The 20883-nt window shown below is 36.3% G+C and overlaps 1 protein-coding gene across 13 annotated transcripts in view; it reads left to right on the top strand.

Annotated features, from left to right (window-relative positions):
• The window catches only part of Ank2 (ankyrin 2), a 652896-nt gene that overhangs the window by 595227 nt on the left and 36786 nt on the right, over positions 1 to 20883 (top strand). For 8 of the 13 annotated variants that reach the window (XM_071614456.1, XM_071614455.1, XM_071614458.1 and 5 more), the window contains 7 exons: positions 6539 to 6763; positions 9370 to 9524; positions 14013 to 14224; positions 14528 to 14732; positions 16836 to 16932; positions 19485 to 19713; positions 20569 to 20694. In XM_071614456.1, the coding sequence (XP_071470557.1) occupies positions 6539 to 6763; positions 9370 to 9524; positions 14013 to 14224; positions 14528 to 14732; positions 16836 to 16932; positions 19485 to 19713; positions 20569 to 20694 (1249 nt within the window). Of the gene's footprint in view, positions 1 to 87; positions 124 to 6538; positions 6764 to 8285; positions 8385 to 9369; positions 9525 to 14012; positions 14225 to 14527; positions 14733 to 16835; positions 16933 to 19484; positions 19714 to 20568; positions 20695 to 20883 lie in introns of all 13 variants that reach the window. The other 5 variants (XM_071614454.1, XM_071614457.1, XM_071614460.1 and 2 more) reach the window with 2 other exon arrangements.

The raw sequence follows: 20883 nt of genomic DNA, 5'->3' as shown, positions 1-20883 counted from the left end.
TTTCAGTTGAAAGTCGCTTCTGATTTCATTCTTTATATTTCACTTTATCCATTCCTTCTCTGTGCTAAAGTATCTATTCTATTGCAGCCGCACCTCTCCATGTCTTGATCGTGACAACAGCAGGTGAACTTCTGCATAATTCCTTCTCTGAATCTGTTGCCTATTCCTCTCCCAATTTCACCATCTCCTTCCGCATATCCCCAACCTCAGGATGCTTTAGTGTGGAAGATACCTAGCCAAACAGATAGGTTTATGTTCTCTAAATCATGAGCATGGTTCACTTTCCCATTCTCTCTCTGCAAAGGGAAAGTTGCTTTGTTTACTGTCAGTGGAAATAAGGTGGGGCTGTGCCCAGATTAATATGGGGTGCCTGTCTTGGTCGTGGGTCTCCACATCTCAGCTTCTTTTTGTGAGAAAAAGTGCTACACAGAGCTAAAATATGTTGTTCCCTGCAATTATGCAAATTAATTGAATTATTTTAGAGTTTTATTGAAGATTATCATTTTAAGTGGCACTTAGCAGGCTTTTTGATTTTGTTTTAGCTTTGTTTGGTCTTACCATATTTTAGGTGAGCCAAAGGCTGAAAGTTTATTAATAGTGAATTTCCTTGCTAGTACTGCTTTAGGTATAACCTTATGATATTTTGGAAATTGTACTATAGAATGATTCTAGTCCGCTTTCTAAAATAAGCTATTATTCTATGTCATTATAATAAAGTTATTTTTAGAGGTTGCAGACTGCTGATTAGAGGATAATTCTTTAGTCATCCATGATGATACTATAGATCAAGAGTCTACAATTTAGACAATATTAGCATTTTTGAAAACGTATCCCTTTACTTTTTCTCAAACATCCACTAAATATTATCTTTCTGTATGTGAACATATAATGATTGACAAATAATTATTTGGTGATGGTGATTTTAACAAATTGGAAACATATTTTCAAAGCCCATTTTTTATCAACTTTTCAGTTTATGGAATTCAGAGAATTAGGAAGGAATCAAGGGACTTATAGACGAGAAAAAGCTCATGGTGTGATTTTCTCACAGTATCTTGGAAATTGAATTTAATTTGAGACCCTCTTGCTATGTATATGTGGATCACTGAAGCACCCTGACTTATTTTTTCCTTTTCTTTCACCCAGTAACTAACTATGAATGTTGCAATCTCCTTGTCCCTACCCCCATCGTCCTGGATGAATTAAAAGTAAAACTAAGTATCAGTAACTTTTGGGGTGCAGATATAGTCCTCAAAAGACCAGATCATTGTTTTCTGCTGACTCTGAAGCATGTACCCATTTAGCTAATCAAATTGAATATTTGTAGGCAAGTCATCTGCATAATAATAGTGGATTGCTTTTGCTTTCTTTTAAAATTGTAATAACATTGTATCTCACAATTTAGAAAACTTCAATAAGAATTTCTACTTTGCATGACTGCTGAATTTTATTTGGAGAGTAAGATATGCTATTAAAGCTGAACATTACCTGGTATTTTTTTTTTGTCTGTATAGTCTTTAGTTGATGTTTGTGTAGTTCATATATACATTTCAGCAAAGCAGCTATTTTAACTGTAAGGCAAAAATAATACAAAATTCTTATTTTCCACTTAGGAATTCTTCCAGAACATCTAAAATGGAAGATTCCAGTAGGTTTTCTAACCTGCTCAATAGGAAGCTACACATAACATTTTAACCTTTGGGAAGCAACTTAGAGTTTGTTCATTGATGTCTCTCATTTTATGGATGAGAAAACTAAAACTTATGAAGATGTTAAGTGACCTTCCTGTGGTTACAGTGATAATTCAAGACAGAAACAGGTCTACAACCAGTGAAGAACATGATGTGCGTTACATTATCCTGTGCCCTGCAATAATAGCATTTTTACATTTTATTTAAATAGTAAATTTCATAAACAAAAAAAAAAACTCTATAAAATCTTATTAAACTACTTAGCACAGATCCAGGTTCATTGTTGGGTCTCAAAAAATTTTAGCTTTCCTATTTTTATGTGGTCATAACTTATAAGACATCCAAAATATATAAAACTCTGTGGCTACAGGTAAAAGAAGACGCTGGAAGCAAGCATTTATTGAATTCTGTATGTTTACCCATACGACTTAATTCTCACCATAACCTTAATATGTAATAGGATTACCCCTCACTGACAGGAGGCTTCAGTCTTAGATCTCATAGCATGTAGAGCTAAGCTTTGATCTATTTGTCGTCTTTTTTATACATATCTAATTATGTGTTTTTTACTTTAATTCTTTTCATCTCTAAATGTTTACAGGCATTATCTTGTCTCATTTTTAATCTTCCCAACACTTAAGAAAATCATATTTATTTGATCAACTCTAACATGGTGACTGACTCATCTCATGGCTCACACCTTCCAACCTTTCTCTTGTTCTATGATACATAAAGGTAAAATAGTCTCTTATGATCTGCTTTCTGCAGCTTTTTTGTACCTAGAAGAATAATCATCCCCCAATTCTACTACCTGTCTCAATAGTGGCACTTTTTGATACTCTGCTACCTTTAATGAAAACTCTCAATGCTTACCCAATTTTGTATTAGGAACTATTGGGCTTAACTGATTATATATTGACCTTTACCAGTAGACTTTTCATCAGTAACTAGATATAAACTAGGGTCATTATTTCTCCAATTCCTTCTTATTTAAAGAAAAAGCTTCTTATACTTTGCAACTTCATAAGTTCAAAATTTTTATTAGTCATTTGGCAATTGCACTATTTGAGTCTCATTTGTTTAGAGTATTTTCTTGCTAGACTTACATTTTTATTCATTTTGACTGTCAATATTTAGTTCTTTCATGTCTTACAAGCCCTTTTTCTTGTCATCTTTCTACTTGACATTTTTCTCTGTTCTCTCTTCCTGAAGAAATTGCCTCACTACAAACTACGGTTTGTCATTTTCTGTGCCATTTCTTTAGTTACTTGATAAAAACAAAAAGCTTTATTTTCTTTAGAAATTCAAGTCGCCTCCCAAATTATGCATTTTTGCATTTTATTTTTCCAATTTGATTTGCATTTGGTGCAATACTTAAATATTATTTTCCTGATTTATGATGATACAGAGATACTTACAGGTAAATTTATTAGCTTGCAGCTTTAGTCCTTAAGAACTTTTACTTTGGATTCCCTATCTTTGGTCTTTCTTCATACAATTTTTATTCCTAATTAAAGTATTTGCTTCATTAAATTCAAATTCTTGGTTTTTGCTTAGTACCATTTTCTACAAGTTCTCTGCCAAGGGAAATAAATACATTAGATATCTCATTTTGGAGCAGAAATAAGCTGACAAACTATAATGAATTAAAAAGGCCTTTCAAACTGCTTTGCTACATGTGAGTGGAGTAATTGGAAAGAGTTCTGGAATAATTGTCTAGAGACCAAAAAAATTAAGTTACCTCTTACTTCATCCTTCCTCATTAGACACAAATTTAGACAATGTCTCATAACTGGCCTTTTCACTCTTCCATTCATTTATTGATTCAAAAATTACCTACCACATGTTGCAGGACCCACACTGTTCTAAGCACTGACACAGGAAGAAATATGGAGAACATATTCACTGCCTTTTATGGCATTTGGGTGTTTCCTAAATGGGGCTGTAGTCCATTTCTCACTGATCAGGAAGTTAGCAGTTCTGAGCAACGATGAAGCCATCAGGAGACATCTGGGCTTAGACCGTGAGCTTCTTGGCAGCACCACCTGGTTCTTAATAGGAAGGTAACAAAGACATGAAGAGGAGTGTGGAAATGGAAATCATGGAGCAAGGAGAATAAAAAGAGGGTTTCAGCTACACAGAATCATGGAAAGTAATTGAACATGTGGTTATTTAACATTGTTATGGTCAAGAACACAGCTACTGCAATTCACTGTTTAGACAAGGGAGCCCAAGAAGGTAGATGTTATCCATGTTCTTCTAGATGGAGAATTGATATATAGGCCATATGCCTCCACTGTGGCAAATACAGTGGAAATGTGATAGCAAATAATATGAGCACTGAAACTTCTTAAATGCCTTCAAAAAGTACAGATACTATTGAGGATTCATAACATTAATGAGATATTTTATAATAATCCCTTGACTAGCTTTAGTCCCTTTTCTCTTTTTGCCATACAGATAATAGTAAATAGATTTTTAAAAACAGAGGACGTAATACTGTTAATTATCAATGAGTCAAAAATGTTATAACTAGTTTGGAAACATTTTTAGTTAAAATGTAAGCTTTTTTCCCTACTTTTAAATGAAAATCAATACAAATATCATAATCAAATAAAATAATAAAATGGAAAGGAAGCCTTTATCTTTATGTTACCAGTTCTTTTTATTCTTTTATATTTAAAAGTTAGATAAAAATTAAAATTGTAATAACATTGTATCTCACAATTTAGAAAACTTCAATAAGAATTTCTACTTTGCATGACTTCTGAATTTTATTTGGAGAGTAAGATATGCTATTAAAGAAAATTTTAAGAATTTATATTAAAGACTAATAATAAGAGCCAATATTTTCTCATTGTTTTTTGATAAAGACCAGAAACATCAACACTTCAGTATTGAAATGTTGATTGTATTCCCCAGTTTTCTTCCTTTCCTGGGAACTCCAAGGCTAGGGAGGAATGGCAGATCTGGCCTGGCTCGTGCATGTGGGAGGACTGTGTGCCTCTTCCCATGGTCTCATACTGCATGACGTGCTTCAGACGGGCACACTGGGCTTCTTCGCACCCGTTTTTTATTACTAGCAACAGATTTCTGTTTAATGGCATGCTTAATGAGTTCTATGTTCTGCTATGAAGAGGATGCTAAGATATTATTCTTCACTTGTCTAAAAATAACATAAGTGTATTGTGTTTCTATCCTGTAACTTACTTTGATAAAATACCTTTCAATTGTTTTCAATGTTGTCTTGGAAGCAATATCTAGGTGTGTCAAAGCTGGTTCTTTGCTGGTTAAGTTATAAGTAGATCCATGAAACACCTATATGTTGCTTTCCTATTTTTTTTTTTTTTTGTCTTAGTGTAATGATCTTGCAAATGCAATGAAAATAGGGAAGACATTAGTGCAATTGGGTAAGAGCCTACACCCTATTGGTATGTATCTTGGCACAAGTGTGCATGACAATTAGATTGTCATGTTATATAATTTTTGCTCCTTGAGAAAGTGAGTGCCTAAGAAACTTTCATAAGTGTTATGTCTAACAGATGTCCAGGTTAAGCTGGAGCAGGATCTATAACCATCCCAAAGGAAACAACTTCAAAGATAAGACCACTACTTTCTCTTGATACACTTAAAAAAGCTGAGTCACCTTAGGTTATAGATCTCTTTGCCGTGAATGATTGACTTAGTAGGCAAGGAGCAAAAGTAATAGAGGTGCTTTTATATTTGTAAATTATGACTTGCCACATTCAATTTATTATACTTTGGGGAAAATCATGATGCACAAATATTCTCCACTAACAGAGCTCAGAGTTTCCCACTTGTGAAATGATGGTTCAGAAACAGAGCAAAGGAGCCAGGCATCCTGGCGCACGCCTGTAATCTCAGAGGCTTGGGAGGCTGAGGCAGGAGGATTGTGAGTTCAAAGACAGCCTCAGCAATGGCAAGGCACTAAGCAACTCAGTGAGACCCTGTCTCTAAATAAAATACAAAATAGGGCTGGGGATGTGGCTAAACGGTCCAGTGCCCCTGAGTTCAATTCCCAGTAACCCCTGCTACCAAAAAAAAAAAAAAAGAAAGAAACAGAGCACAAGGGACTCAGCTGCTTCCAGTGCCCATCTTCTTTGTTTCAGTCAGGTGGCCTGGCAGAAAGACTCCTATTTAAAAAGTGAAAAAGTACATTTTATCTAGCAAACTGGTTCAATCCAAAACATTTAGTCATTTTGCTTTTCTCCTTTTAGAATGCAATCATTAAAAATCTGCATCCTGGGTAAGATGATGTTGGCGCAGGATGTGTTGGCATGGATTTGACCTTGGAAGACAGCTATGGAATATTTTTATCAAGTCATAAGATCCTATCAAAATGAGCTGGACAAGATTTATTTTGAAAAATCATCTTGAGTTAACTCAGAAAAACTGTTAATTCAGTCTTTCCTCTCTGATCTAGCTTCACTGTATTTCAACATGTGGATTATTCAACATATGAGGAAACAAGTCTTCACGCTTTTACCAAAAGGAGACTTCTCAGTATTTTTTATATAATTTCATTCCAGTTACTTTAAAAATCATTTGGACATATTTTAATCTTACAGTTTATGTTTAAAATCAACATTGTCAACAAAATTATAATTCTTCTTTAGTAACAGATGAAAATTATACAAAAAAAAACATAGCAGAAATAAAGACACTGGTATATGGTAACTTTTGAAAACAAATGATTTACCACCATCTACTTAAATAAAAAAGAAAAAGTTCGAGGCCAAATTATTAGGGAAAAAATTAACTTCACAAAACTTGATAATTTGCTCTAATATTTCAAAACCTACCTGACATTCTATTTTAATTTTTAGCTTCCTGGTTAGTTTTATGGTGGATGCCCGAGGTGGCGCTATGCGAGGATGCAGACACAATGGGCTCCGAATCATTATCCCACCTCGGAAATGTACTGCCCCAACACGAGTCACCTGCCGGCTGGTCAAACGCCACAGATTGGCGACCATGCCTCCAATGGTGGAAGGAGAAGGCCTGGCCAGTCGCCTGATCGAAGTCGGACCTTCTGGTGCTCAGTTCCTTGGGTAAGGGTTTCTGATAAGCCTCCCACTTAGACACCGATGAGCTTGTGTCCTCTACATGAAATCACTAGGATGGAATGAAAACAGGTACGTCAAACCACTTTGAAAGAGGATCGGCTCCTATGAAATTTTTAAAAATTGGAAGTCAGACCTGAATGCTCGACTCCACTTACATGCCTCTTCTTTTAAGGCATTTAGGAGTTAAACACTCAGGCTGATTATTATTCTTTCTCTTTGGATGTCATCAGACCTGCCAGATTCCCTTTGCAAGTAACCATATTTTAGTTGATGGTAGGTATTTTTTTTTTTCTCACCTGAGACTTAAGTGGCAAAGTATAAAGAAAAAAAGAAAAATACTGCTCTATTCCAAACAAAAATGTATTTATATTCTCATGTCGTTTTTGACGCAGAATCATTATCTTCATTTTGAAAAGCAGTGTTGCCTTTATGGAATATCCAAAAATCAAACACATGTGATTTGTTTTTTCTGATATCAAAATTGCTACCTTGAGCCTTAACATTAAACTAAGCTGTCTATTTAGCCACATCGTGTTTTAAGGTGCAATCATCAAGACTAACTTCCACCTGAGGTCATTTTGGCAATTTTGAGCAGAAATTAGCATTTCTCATTTCTTCTGTTTGTCTGTACGGCTGCTATTATTTTAAGTGGCATCTCAATGTGTCAAGAAAGGAATAGCTATCCCTGAAAGCGGACCAAAGGATGAAGTTGTGGAGGGGGACACGTTTCAAAACATATTGAAACAAATCAATTGTATTTAAGTCTCCTCATATCAAGTCTTGGTGCTTTAAAAAAAAATGGAGAAAACTTATTAATCATGAACTCTTTCATGTTGTCGGTGTCATACTGGGGAGAGGATTTCTCGCTTTAGAACTCAGGAGAGGTTCTAAAGCCTGTAATTTGGAGCAAACAGTTAACAGGTTACTCCAAATTACTTTCACACCTGAAAAAGGGTGTGTTAGTATTTCCCAATTGTAGAAACCACCTCCCATGTCCTTCTGTCAGATGGATCAGAGCCTTAGAAGGAGCCTGTGAAGTTCTGGGTTGCATCAGAAAATGCCCTTATGTTTCGAGTTTTCCCTGATGATTCTTTTCATACTTACCCTCTGCTCAGGTAGTTTTAGGTTTTTAAATAATCTTCAAATCTGTTGGGGAATATCCATGAAAACATCTGGCCTCTGTACGGAGCAGAGTTTTTATTATATTCCCAACACCTTTGTCTTTCCCATGGAACATTTTTTTCTATTTTTTTGGCTAGTGCCCTGGCAGTGAACCTGATAGGGACTGATCTGACAGCCAGGTGCTGTCCTTGCACAGATGCGCCTCCATTGTACACTCTGGGTCTCGGTTCCTTGCTCATTGTGACCAATGGAGGGGGCAGAACCAAACGCAGAGTGAAACCAAAGTTCACCCTGTGGATCAGCTGGCGACGCTGGGGTTCTGTGGAAAACAATACCTAAAGCTTACTTATGTTCTTTCTTTCACTGCTGCTTTGGATGTACTCAGTAAACTTCACCTGCCAACGGCTCCTCCCCCACTTAATGAGGGAGAAAGTTTGGTCAGCCGCATCCTTCAGCTGGGGCCTCCTGGAACCAAATTCCTTGGGTAGGAGTGACTTAAAACAAATTGATGGCTGCTGGCCCCCCATTCTTCTCCTTCTTCTGCAATATGATTTCTCTTTTCGTCATTGTGCCCATGACATGTCCCTCTCTATGATTTAAACTCTGTATAACCTATCTTTAGTGGACCATTTCTGACCCTTGTGGTATGTGACTTTTATTTTTGAGTGATGTTTTTATATCTTTTCCCTTAAAGTGCTGTGACCTTCATTTTCGTTTAAGCATGAGATCTGCCTAGTTGTACTATGTGCTAGTTATGATGTTGTTATGACAAGTTTGGAGTCTGTATCAAAGCAACCTGGACTCAAAAATCAAGAGCCTCTATATATTTTTGAGAATGAATTTGACCTAAAAATTGCAGGATGGTGCATGTTCCGAATCCTGAATATAATAGGCATTGGACACACTTGGGTTGCCAGTGGAGGGGCTCAATCAGGGCCACGCTGTGTGCACATGCCTATTGTTTCCTTGAATGAAGACAATACAAGCAAAACCCATGAGTGCATGGCTCATTAGCACACGTAGTCTACCTTTATGACATCTCCTCATTTACGACACATCGAATTATGCAATGTATGAGCCATTTTTCCTCTTAAACCATTTTGTCATTTTGCACCTTGTAGAAAATGTTTTAGGAGATTGGCATACATCGTAGATATGCATGTACATTTCTTTTGGTTAAATGTGTATACTTACATTTATCAAAGGAGAAGTTCCAGAATGCCACATGCACTCACAGGGAAACATTGGCTTAAGGTAGCAGCATGTACGTGAGGATCGGTGCCCCTGAGGTGGAGTGCCACTGTGCGACCATCTATCTGCTAACTAATGGGCTCCAGAGGATGGCCCACTATGTTCCTGTCCCCAGAAGAGCAGAATTCCAGGTCACTTTGCAACAGACAGAGTCGAGGTGCTTGTCTTGCTGTTGTTTGGCTCCTGTCCACACTAAATGTTCTGCATTGCTATGTCAGGCCTGTGATCGTGGAGATCCCCCACTTTGCGGCCCTTCGAGGAAAGGAGAGGGAACTGGTGGTCCTGCGCAGTGAGAACGGGGACAGCTGGAAAGAGCATTTCTGTGAATACACCGAAGATGAACTGAATGAAATCCTTAACGGCATGGATGAAGGTACCTTCGGATTAAGAGATTTAAAAGAAAGGAAAAATGGAAGCATGAATATATTGCATTTCTTTCTTATAGTCCAGTGATTTGTGGTGTGTGTGTGTGTGTGTGTGTGTGTGTGTGTCCCTTGTGATGTTTTTCTACAGAAGCTATCTGCTGTGTTCCAATGGTGGTGAGGCAGGGTACTCAACACATTTGCCTAATTCTCCTCCTGTTACATTCAGACAAGAAAATCCTTCAAGATAGCAAGCATAGCATTTTAAAAGGAGATACAGCAAGCTTTCATCTTTAATGCAAACTTCTTTGAATCTAAAACTAGTGGTAGAACAGACATTGTTGCCCCATGACAGACTGAAGTGATATTAAATGGTAAAGTATGTTTTTTTTTTTTTTAATGCCTAACCTGAAAAACTATATATTTAAGATACTGGTAAAAAATGCTAAGCTCTTCGGTTGGAAAACTTGCATCTTTCCATCACTAGTACATTCTAGAATAATCTAATTTCTTTTTAAACTTCCTATTATTAAAGCAGTAGGAAAATTAGGTTCATTCAATCTTCTACCTATAATTCAAATAAGGAGTTAGCTAGGATTGAATTGCATACATGCACATACATATCAACTTGAGGAACTTAGTTTTTTTTATTTCATTTTTTAAAATTTATTTTAATTTGTTATACATAATGGCAGAATGCTGTTTATTTCGTATTACACATATAGAGCACAATTTTTCAATGATTGTATACAAAGTATTTTCACACCATTCATGTCTTACACATGTACTTAGGGTAATGATGTCTAACTCATTCCACCATCATTCCTACCCCCTTTCCCCCTCCTTCCTCCTCCCTCCCCTTTGCCCTATCTAAAGTTCCTCCATTCCTCCCATGCTCCCCCCACCCGCCGCCATTGCCATTATGAGTCAGCATCCTCATATCAAAGAAAACATTTGGCCTTTGGGTTTTGGGGATTGGCTTGTTTCACTTAGTATTATATTCTCCAATTTCATCTATTTACCTGCAAATGCCATGATTTTATTCTCTTTTAATGCTGAATAATGGTCTATTGTGTATATATACCAAAGTTTCCCTATCCATTCATCTACTGAAGAGCATCTAGGTTGGTTCCATAATTTAGCTATTGTGAATTGTGCTGCTATAAACATTGATGTGGCTGTGTCCCTATAGAATGCTGTTTTTAAGTCCTTTGGGTATAAACCGAGGAGTAGGATAGTTGGGTCAAAAGGTGGTTCCATTCCCAGTTTTCCAAGGAATCTCCATACTGCTTTCCATATTGGCTGCACCATTTTGCAGTCCCACTAGCAATGTATGAGTGTGCCTTTCCCCCACCTCATCCTCACCAACACTTATTGTTGTTTGTATTCTTGATAGCTGCCATTCTGACTGGAGTGAGATGAAATCTTAAAGTAGCTTTGATTTGCATTTCTCTAATTGCTAGATATGTTGAACATTTTTTTTCATGTTTGTTGATTGGTTGTATATCCTCTTCCAAGAAGTGTCTGTTCAGTTTCTTGGCCCATTTATTGATTGGGTTATTTGTTTCTTTGGTGTTAAGGTTTTTGAGTGCTTTATATATTCTAGAAATTAGTGCTCTATCTGATGTGCTTGTGGTAAAGATTTGCTCCCATTCTGTAGGCTCTCTATTCACCTCACTGATTGTTACTTTTGTTGAGAAGAAGCTTTTTAGTTTGAATCCATCCCATTTATTGATTCTTGGTTTTAATTCTTGCGCTACAGGAATTTTGTTAAGAAAGTTGGGGCCTAATCTGATGTGATGGAGATTTGGGCCTACTTTTTCTTCCATTAGGTACAAGGTCTCTGGTTTGATTCCTAGGTCTTTGATCCACTTTGAGTTGAGTTTTGTGCATAGTGAGAGATAGGCGTTTAATTTCATTTTGTTACATGTGGATTTCCAGTTTTCTCAGCACCATTTGTTAAAAGGCTATCTTTTCTCCAATGTACGTTTTTGGCGCCTTTGTCAAGTATAAGATAACTAAAGTTATGTGGGTTAGACTCTGTGTCCTCTATTTTGTACCATTGGTCTGGTCTACAGGTCTGTTTTGGTGCCAATACCATGCTATTTTTGTTACTATTGCTCTGTAGTATAGTTTTAGGTCTAGGATAGTAATGCCACCAGCTTCACTCTTCCTGCTAAGGATTGCTTTAGCTATTCTGGGTCTCTTATTTTTCCAGATGAATTTCATGATTGCTTTTTCTATTTATATAAGGAATGCCATTGGGATTTTGATTGGGATTGCATTGAATCTGTATAGTGTTTTTGGTAGTATGGTCATTATGACAATATTAATTCTGCCTATCCAAAAACAAGGTAGATCTTTTCATTTTCTAAAGTCTTCTTTTATTTCTTTCTTTAATGTATTTGTTGTAGTTTTCATTGCCAAGTATGAAAATACTTATCATACAGATTAAGGATAGAATTTTAAAGGCCTCAAGAGAGAAAAATCAGATTACCCATAAGGGAAGACCAATTGGATCTCAGCAGAGTTTTCAACCCAGACTCTTAAAGTTAGGAGATCCTGGAACAACATATACCAAGCTCTAAGATAATGGATGCCAACCAAGAATCTTATATCCAGCAAAAATTAAGCTTCAGATTTGATGATGAAATAGAAACCTTCCACGAGAAACAAAAGCTAAAAGAATTTACAGCAAGAAAGCCTGCACTACAGAACATTCTTGGCAAAATATTCCACCATGAGGAAATGAAAAACAACAATGAAAATCTGCAAAGGGAGGAACTTAGTTTTTTTATTAGAATTTAAATCTCTAAATCCCAAATTTGCCTTTGGCCATTAATCCATAGGTTGAAATGTCTCTGTTTGACTAAAGGGAAGTTGCTCATTATTAGGCCACCACAGGTTGCACAGAGAAAATGCCCATGTCCTAAGATGAGGCACAATCCACTTAAAGAAACTAGAAGAAATAGGGCAAGTTCTTTGCCTAAGTGACAACAGCATTTCTTATGCAAAGAGGGGATGGAAGAAGAAATTATTATTATCTTCCAAGTAAGGTAAAAAGGATCAGAATTCTTATTGATAAAACTTATTCCTACCTGGGCACCACAGTTGCACAACTGTAATCCCAGTGGCTCAGGAGGCTGAGGCAGGAAGATCTCAAGTTCAAAGCCAACTTCAGCAACAGCAAGGTGCTAAGCAACTCAATGAGACCCTGTCTCTAAATAAAATATAAAGTAGGGCTGGGGATGTGGCTCAGTGGTTGAATGCCCCTGAGTGCAATCCCCAGTAACCTCCCCGCCCCTCCAAAAAAGCTTATTCCTTGCAATATTTAGGCCACCTTTACTTTTTGGGACCATTTCTTTTGCTAGCATGTAGATTTAGTATATTTTTCTCTGAGATGTTTACAGGTCACTGATCTAGCCTTGAACACTGGCATCTTGGCCTTGATGGGGACCCACTCTCATAACTTTATGTATGTAAAAAGTATATTTTAAATGAAGAATCATATTTTCATATGTTTATGTTTGTCTGTTTTTAAATATATTCTTTTGTAAGTATATGATAGTATTTGCCAGTGTATTAGTCTTTAATTATATCTGTAGGATCGAATCCTGGGACTTTTATAGTAACTAGTTATAATCAATAGTCAAAAAACATACTTTTTCTGCCTTGTATTTTGAATTGTAAATGTGTTCTAAAAGTGAATGACTCTCCATAATCCCTTAAAATTCAGTGATCCACTTAATTCAAATTTTCTACATTGTAAATCTGCCTGATTTTTTGTGTTGTCCTAAATATCTACACTAATGCAACTTATAAAGAGTACACGACCCTATCCCTGTGAAGTTAGATGACATATTTGGTAAGTTGTTGGCATTGGAGGAATATTGAGACTCAGAAATCATAAGCATGCATCTTTTTTTATAGCCACAGGAACTATCACAGAGACACCCATCTCACTAGAATAAACACATAAACACAAACCTTACCCTTTCAAGACAGATTTTATTCCTGTACCACTCCCTTGAGAATCCAAAAGGCCATATTATTTCTTAAAACCACAATAACTGGTCATGAGCTAACTTTGAATTCTGCAAACAAAAGGAGTTCATACACAACTTCCTCTCCATCACACGAACCAAGAATAGAAGAGGTTCGTTGTCATTCCAGGTTTGCCCTCATATGCCCTCATTTACAAAGGCAGCCCTGGAGGACTGCAGCTGGTATGAGATGCTTTCCTTTCACAGTGCCCTGGAAAGTCCTAGTTTTCCCAAAGAAAGAAAAGGTACAAGCTGAATGCTGACAGGTCTTAAAAGACTGCAATGTTTATTTATTTTTTCTAGTGTCAGAGTAACCTTGCTTAATAAATTTTTCTATTACTTGAAAAAAAAAGTTTTGATTCCACTTCTATTCACTATTAACTATGCCAATGAGTTTGCTAGAATGCTATCAGAAGGAAATCCTTGCTGCATGAAGATGGGTATTTCTTGTCTCAGTGCTGGATAGCCCAGAAGACCTAGAGAAGAAGCGAATCTGCCGCATCATCACACGTGACTTCCCCCAGTACTTTGCAGTGGTGTCTCGAATCAAACAGGACAGCAACCTGATTGGCCCAGAGGGAGGTGTGCTGAGCAGCACGGTGGTACCCCAGGTGCAGGCTGTCTTCCCAGAGGGAGCACTAACCAAGAGGATCCGTGTAGGCCTACAGGTACACCCATATCGGATGCAGTTGATCCTCATGTGGATTTATTCCTTTGATTAAAAATGAGCATTTCAAATGGAAAGTAAAATGTTAAATAATCAAATTATTCCCAGGGGTGCCAAAGTAACTATGGGAGATCATAGCTCACAAATTTACATGAGTGCTTGGTAATAATATAAAATTTGGAATTGCCATATTTGAAGTCTCACAAACTGATTTGTGAAATGAAAAGCAATGCTTTAGATAGGATATTGACATTAAATGTAATAATATATGATTTATTTTAATATTTTTCTTTATTTTGAAAAGGCTCAACCTATGCACAGTGAGCTGGTTAAGAAGATCCTTGGCAACAAAGCTACCTTCAGCCCTATAGTCACTTTGGAACCTAGAAGAAGAAAATTCCACAAGCCAATCACCATGACCATTCCTGTCCCCAAAGCTTCAAGTGATGTCATGCTGAATGGTTTTGGGGGAGATGCACCAACCTTAAGATTGTTATGCAGCATAACAGGTGAGTCATATATGACCATGTTATAGTACAGAGTTCTGAAAAAAGAAACTTAGATAATTGTAAAAATTAAATTGCCTTTGTCATAAGATGCCTCCTGGGTTATATGCATTAATTCAGGAAAAGCATTTTTAATTGATTAGGGAAGCGAAATCCAAAAGGAAATGAATTCTTATTTACTAGATGTAGTCTGTATGTGAGACTTAGATACTATATATGAATAGTCATTTCCACCCAATTAACCCCTTAAGTAAACTTTAACCCCATGTTGGCAAAAAAGAAACCAAGGTTGAAGGAAGATCTATAGCATACCTGAGTTATGCCTTAAATATTTGGAAGAGTTGATATTCAAACCCCAGCCCAGATATCTCCCCAGCCCAGGCTTCAGGTCTTCACTGAAGACATTCCCTTATATCTACTGGGTGGAAAAGAACATTCTGAATTTTACCCAGTGGTTCAACCCAACTGGTCTATCTAGGGTAGCTCATGTCTTTATCACTGATTTACTGAACTAGCTTTGGAGAAACAAAGTAAAGGTTTTCTAATGATTAACTGATTTTTGGTCTCTTCAATTGATAGTAATAGTAGCTGTCAGACAACTATCAAACTCTCCAAAGATATTCCCTAAAACACTGGTTGTCTCTTCATAATAAAACTACCACAGATAGAGGCAAAAACGTCCACACAAATAATTTGTTTTAGGGCTATGTAATTTGATAATTTCCAAATATATCAGTAATTATAGTGTTGGCATTCAATAAAATATCAATATTATCATAAGAAAGAAAAATAGCCATTCATGGTTGTTTTGGTATTGTTCAATTTTTTTTTTCATTTCTCCTTCGTATTGACAGAAATGTTCACCCTTATTTATTTCTCCCTCTCTATTTCTCCCTTATTATTGTGTTTTCTATACTTAAGAAGGAGAAACCATCAAGATTATGCCATAAGTTTAGTAATGTGACAAAATTCAACTCTCTGTGGACTGTAATGAGTAGAGGGGGAAATGATCTGCTTCACGTATCATCCTTTTTTCCAATTGCTTATTTCCGGTTATCACTGAGTATTTCTGAGTGTCTTTCCCAAACTTTTTGTAGTGTGGGTGTATAATTATTCCCACTATGGTATGCTACCTGATGCTGTGGATGTGAAATGGGAGAGAGAAGTTGTCTGTGGTGCACCCTGAAGGTACCACATGGGCCTAGATACCATCCACCATGTCTTCCAATGAGCTTTTACTAAACAATTTTTTAAATTTAAAATAGTTTGAAAAATTAGTACATTTATGTGTTAATTTCAAAAATATGTAGGTGCGTGGAATTTTGTATTTTTCTGTATTATATAATTCTGATAAGAATATATATCTTAAAGGCCTAATGGAGTAAACATCTGTAATCTTTCTTTGATAAGCCATTTCCCTCTTAGAGTCAAGGTCTGTCTCCATTTCAGACATATATTCCTCCTCACTGCTCAGTAGAAATAAGAGGTTACTGGCCCTCATGATGATCTACCTATATACATAGGCTGATCTTTGCCATTCATATATTTGTTCATTTGTCCTGCAGTATATATTGAGCTCTTAATATTTTTGAGGCATTCTTTTTTTCCAGTCTTCAATTTTAAGTGGATAGGAAATTTCATCTTTTAAAAATGGTTGTACAGAATGTGAAGTTCAGGAATAAGAAAATACTAAATATTGGATATTTCGTATTTATAGATATTAAAATAATAAACAATATAAATATTCTCTTATTCCTGAAACTCTTTAATTGAATCTTTTAAAATAAGTGTATATGATCTAAAACTACCTTCAAAGCCTAGCAATTATGATAAAAGCTTCAGAACATCAGGCAGAGAATGGAACACTTAATAAACAGTTATTCAGACAACCTCCCTGAAATTTAGTTTCTTGAATGGTGGTGTCTGCTGCTTGTGTTCCACGTATTGTTTTTTTAGCATGTAGTTTTGCCATTTTGTTCTCAATATGTCATTTTGAGGGGTGGGTGGTATTACGTGCATGAACACAGCCAGAAACACAGAGACTTTATTTTATGACCCAGAGTCTGGAGTTTTGCCTAACTTTCTTCCACAATCGTGTTATTTCAGGTGGAACCACCCCTGCGCAGTGGGAAGACATTACAGGAACCACACCCCTAACATTTGTCAATGAATGTGTTTCCTTTACAACTAATGTGTCTGCCAGGTAAGCTGTGCAGGCCAGAAAAACCCATTGGACTCCCCCTCCCCCTCAAATTATTCCTGTTGTTGTTGTTTTATTTGGCTTCTTAATTCTTTAACAGTGATTCTTATTTTTTTTAAATAAGTTCAACATTTTCTTTCACCTTTTAAACTAGATCTACCAACAAATGTAATAGTGGCACTACTATAACAAAGTCTGAAAGTCAGATGAAAATCTAAGCAAAATGAGTGACTCTGCTTGGGCTGAATGATTGTGACTCTGGCTTTAGAAGCCACTGCTGTTTTTCCAGCTCAAAGGTCTTAGGAATGAGATATTTCCTGTTGTCAACAAAATATCCTAAATTACTTTTTTTGTCTTTCTTTTTTTCTTGGCAGGGGGGTGCTGCGGATTGAACCTAGAGGCGCTTGATCACTGAGCCACATCCCCAGCCCTATTTTGTATTTTATTTAGAGACAGGGTCTCACTGAGTTGCTTAGCGCCTCACTTTTGCTGAGGCTGGCTTTGAACTCATGATCCTCCTGCCTCAGCCTCTGGATCCAGTAGGATTACAGATGTGTCCACCATGCCCAGTCTAAATTACTTTTTCAACAAAATAACAAAAGCACAAAGCCTGCCCTGGTTTGCTTAAATGGCTTAGTAGTTTTAGAGTCTCTCTTGCATCCTAATACATTTGCATATTACCTGTTGTTGTATTGGATATCTTTAAAAAGCTGAAGCTATCTTTCTTATTCACAGGTTAACTCCATTTTTAATATCAGTTCCCATCTGAATAGTCTTTGTTAAGCCTCTTCACATTTCTTTAATTTGATATTATAATAATGCTGTGACTTAAGTAGGGCAAGAAGCATTATGTCTATTTTAGGAAAACTGAAGTTGAGTGCAGTTAAAACTTAAATTCCTATGGGGACAAGATAAAAATGCATGAATTGTTAAGTAACAGTTCCAGCAATAGTCTTATAGTTCCTTCTCCAGAGGGCCCAACTATTTAGTTTCCTGCCCATGCTTCAGTGTGTTCTGCCAGTCTGGCACCTGTACTCTAAGGCCCCAAGATTACCAGTTCTGAATGAGAGAGACAGACCAGAGGTACTAAAAGAATTTAGAAGAAGGTATTGTACTAGTAGTTCCAGAGGACCTTTGAAGTATGTGTCAGAACCTCACAGCCGCATGAAATTGGACAAGAATATAACATGAGTAAAAATGCAAAGACAAAATGCAGAGGGTGCATTGGGGAATAGAATAAGGATCCATATCAACTCGAATTCAGAAATAATGCTGGAATGTTGCTGGCAACACTCATTATATAGAAGCCTTTAATAATGTAAAGAAATGAAGAGTCACTGTACAATCTGTACTTCTCAGTTAAAAAATACCAAAAAAAAAGAAAAAGAAAAGAACGCACAGTTGTGTCCAAAATGAAAATACTACAAGAACAACAATAAAACTAAAAAAACTGTTGCAGAAGAAATAAACTCTTTTGTGAGAAGATGGGAGAAATAAATATATAAAATTAAAATACCACAAAATGACTCTTTGTAATAATAATTTAACTCGTATGTTATAAGAAACAGTGAGTATAGTTAGATTAGTAGAAAGAGGAAGGTAATTTTGTGTCCCTGCCATGAGCCAAGAACTACACTGAAGTTTAAAAACATTATGCCAACTGAAAATCCATAGAGACAGGAAGTAGAATAGAGTTTATCCGGGGCTAGAGTGAGGAGGAAAATGGGAAGTTATGGTTTAATGAATACAAAATTTTTATTATGTAAGAAACCTTTGGAAGGGTAGAAAGGACAAAATTGAGAAAATATCCATCTGATGGCCTCTACTTTCTGCTTCAAGTTCTCCACCCTGCGGTAAGGGTGATGCTCAAGGAGAGTCATAAAGGGTTAGCAACCTCGCTGTACTGGGAAAAGTGATATCTGAGCAAAAAGCTGCCAAACAGCACAGATTTATGAGAGTCTGGAAATCATAAAATCATGGAACCAGTAATTTATTCTATGATCCATTTGAATCCATTAGTAATTAAAGCATTCAGGAGCCAAATTTTTAAATGGTTGAATCGATACAATCTTAGTTATTGGAGAGTCGCTTGGAAAGGAATAATGAGATGAAGAAACACAGCAAATGTTGTGGAAAAGCTTCAGGAAATGCAATGAAGACTAAGAGGGGAAATAGGAACTCTTTCATTGAGATCCCTGTCAAATCTGAGGCTGAGGCTGGGCTTACACCACTAGAGAATTCTAAAACACCACAGGTGTGTTTCAGAGGATTGAATACATAGAATTGTTTCCAAGGAAGGAAAACACAAACAGTATTTAATAGTTGATCTCAGAAACCTGGTCTAGCTCCCTTCCCCTTGCTCCCTCTGCCCCCCCCCGCCCCCCCGTCTATCCTGCCATCCTTGTTTCTTTCCCTTTCCTTTTCCTTTCATTATTCATGCTCTCACCGTCTTCTTATTCTAAGAAGTACTTGTTGACTACTCTGATCATATTAAAGGAGCTGATTTTTTTCCCAAGGGGTACACTTTAAATAATTGTTTTTATTTCTTTTTCTAGGTTCTGGCTGATAGATTGTCGACAGATACAGGAATCCGTTACCTTTGCATCACAAGTGTACAGGGAAATTATCTGTGTACCTTACATGGCCAAATTTGTCGTATTTGCCAAATCACATGACCCCATTGAAGCCAGATTGAGATGTTTCTGCATGACTGATGATAAAGTGGATAAGACCCTTGAACAACAAGAAAACTTCGCTGAAGTGGCCAGAAGCAGGGATGTGGAGGTACTGTATTAAAAATACAGATAGGCTATGTTGCTGTTCTGTCATTAGACTTATATTTCAAATATAATATTATGAACAAAGTTATTAAAAAAAAAACATTAAGGTAAAATCAGCCATTTTCTGAGGCTGGGGATGTAACTCAGTGGTAGAGCACTTGCCTACCATGCACAAGGCCCAGGTTGGATTTCCAGCACTACAAATAAATAAAATCAGCTCTTCTCAGCCAATTTAGACCCGTCCTATAGAGATGATCTCAGTGAATGTGAGAAGATAAAAGGGTTCCTTTGAAGATTATTTGAAGAACAACTATGAGTTATTGATAAACTCAAAATATGTGACTGTAGCAATTGAGATTATTTTAGTTTTCCTGGATGTTCTTTTTATTTGAAATAAATAAATTAAGATTTTTATTTTTTTAGTAAAGAAAACAGTCTGAGAATTTCTTCCTTTTGTGTAAATGTTGACATAGGATACCCAGGGCTTTTTTAAATTACTTATTCTTATTTCAGAATTCTCCATCAGTTTGATGTTGAAATCCAGTAATCTGACTCATTGTAATGTCAAAAATTAGCCAATTAGAATTTTAAACTTAAAAATTAAATATCTATTGGTTTGTGGTACAGTGATAGAAATGAAAGCATTAATGTTTCCTTGCATTTGAAGATTTCCATTACCAATAAAAAGTTCTATACCTTGTCATATATAAGACAAATTGTCATTTGGCAACGTAAAGATTATTATATGTATATTTTAAGAATGTAAAACTCCAAGTAGTAACACTGCTGCTTTCTTTGTGTAAATAATAAACTATAATTGCAACTCTTTTATTCTGTTCTTTTTCTCCATTTCACCCAGGTATTAGAAGGAAAGCCCATCTATGTTGATTGCTTCGGCAACCTGGTGCCATTAACCAAGAGTGGCCAACACCACATATTCAGTTTTTTTGCCTTTAAAGAAAACAGACTTCCTCTCTTTGTCAAGGTAATGTATGCATGGAATTTTGTAATGTATTTTATTCAAGATCAAGAAAAGATTTGACTTCCTTCATAGTGGAGAATATTTGCCTCTCAATTATTCACAGATTTTTTTTTTTAGTCTGTGTTTGTAAAATGTAATGGTTCTAGAAAACCAAATATTTTTATTTTTGGAGTTCAAAGTCAACTTTAAGTT

This window comes from Marmota flaviventris, chromosome 7 (assembly GCF_047511675.1).
Source record: "Marmota flaviventris isolate mMarFla1 chromosome 7, mMarFla1.hap1, whole genome shotgun sequence".
Lineage (NCBI taxonomy): Eukaryota > Metazoa > Chordata > Mammalia > Rodentia > Sciuridae > Marmota > Marmota flaviventris.
The sequence above is the reverse complement of the archived record's forward strand: the minus strand, read 5'-3'. Positions and strand labels throughout refer to the sequence as shown.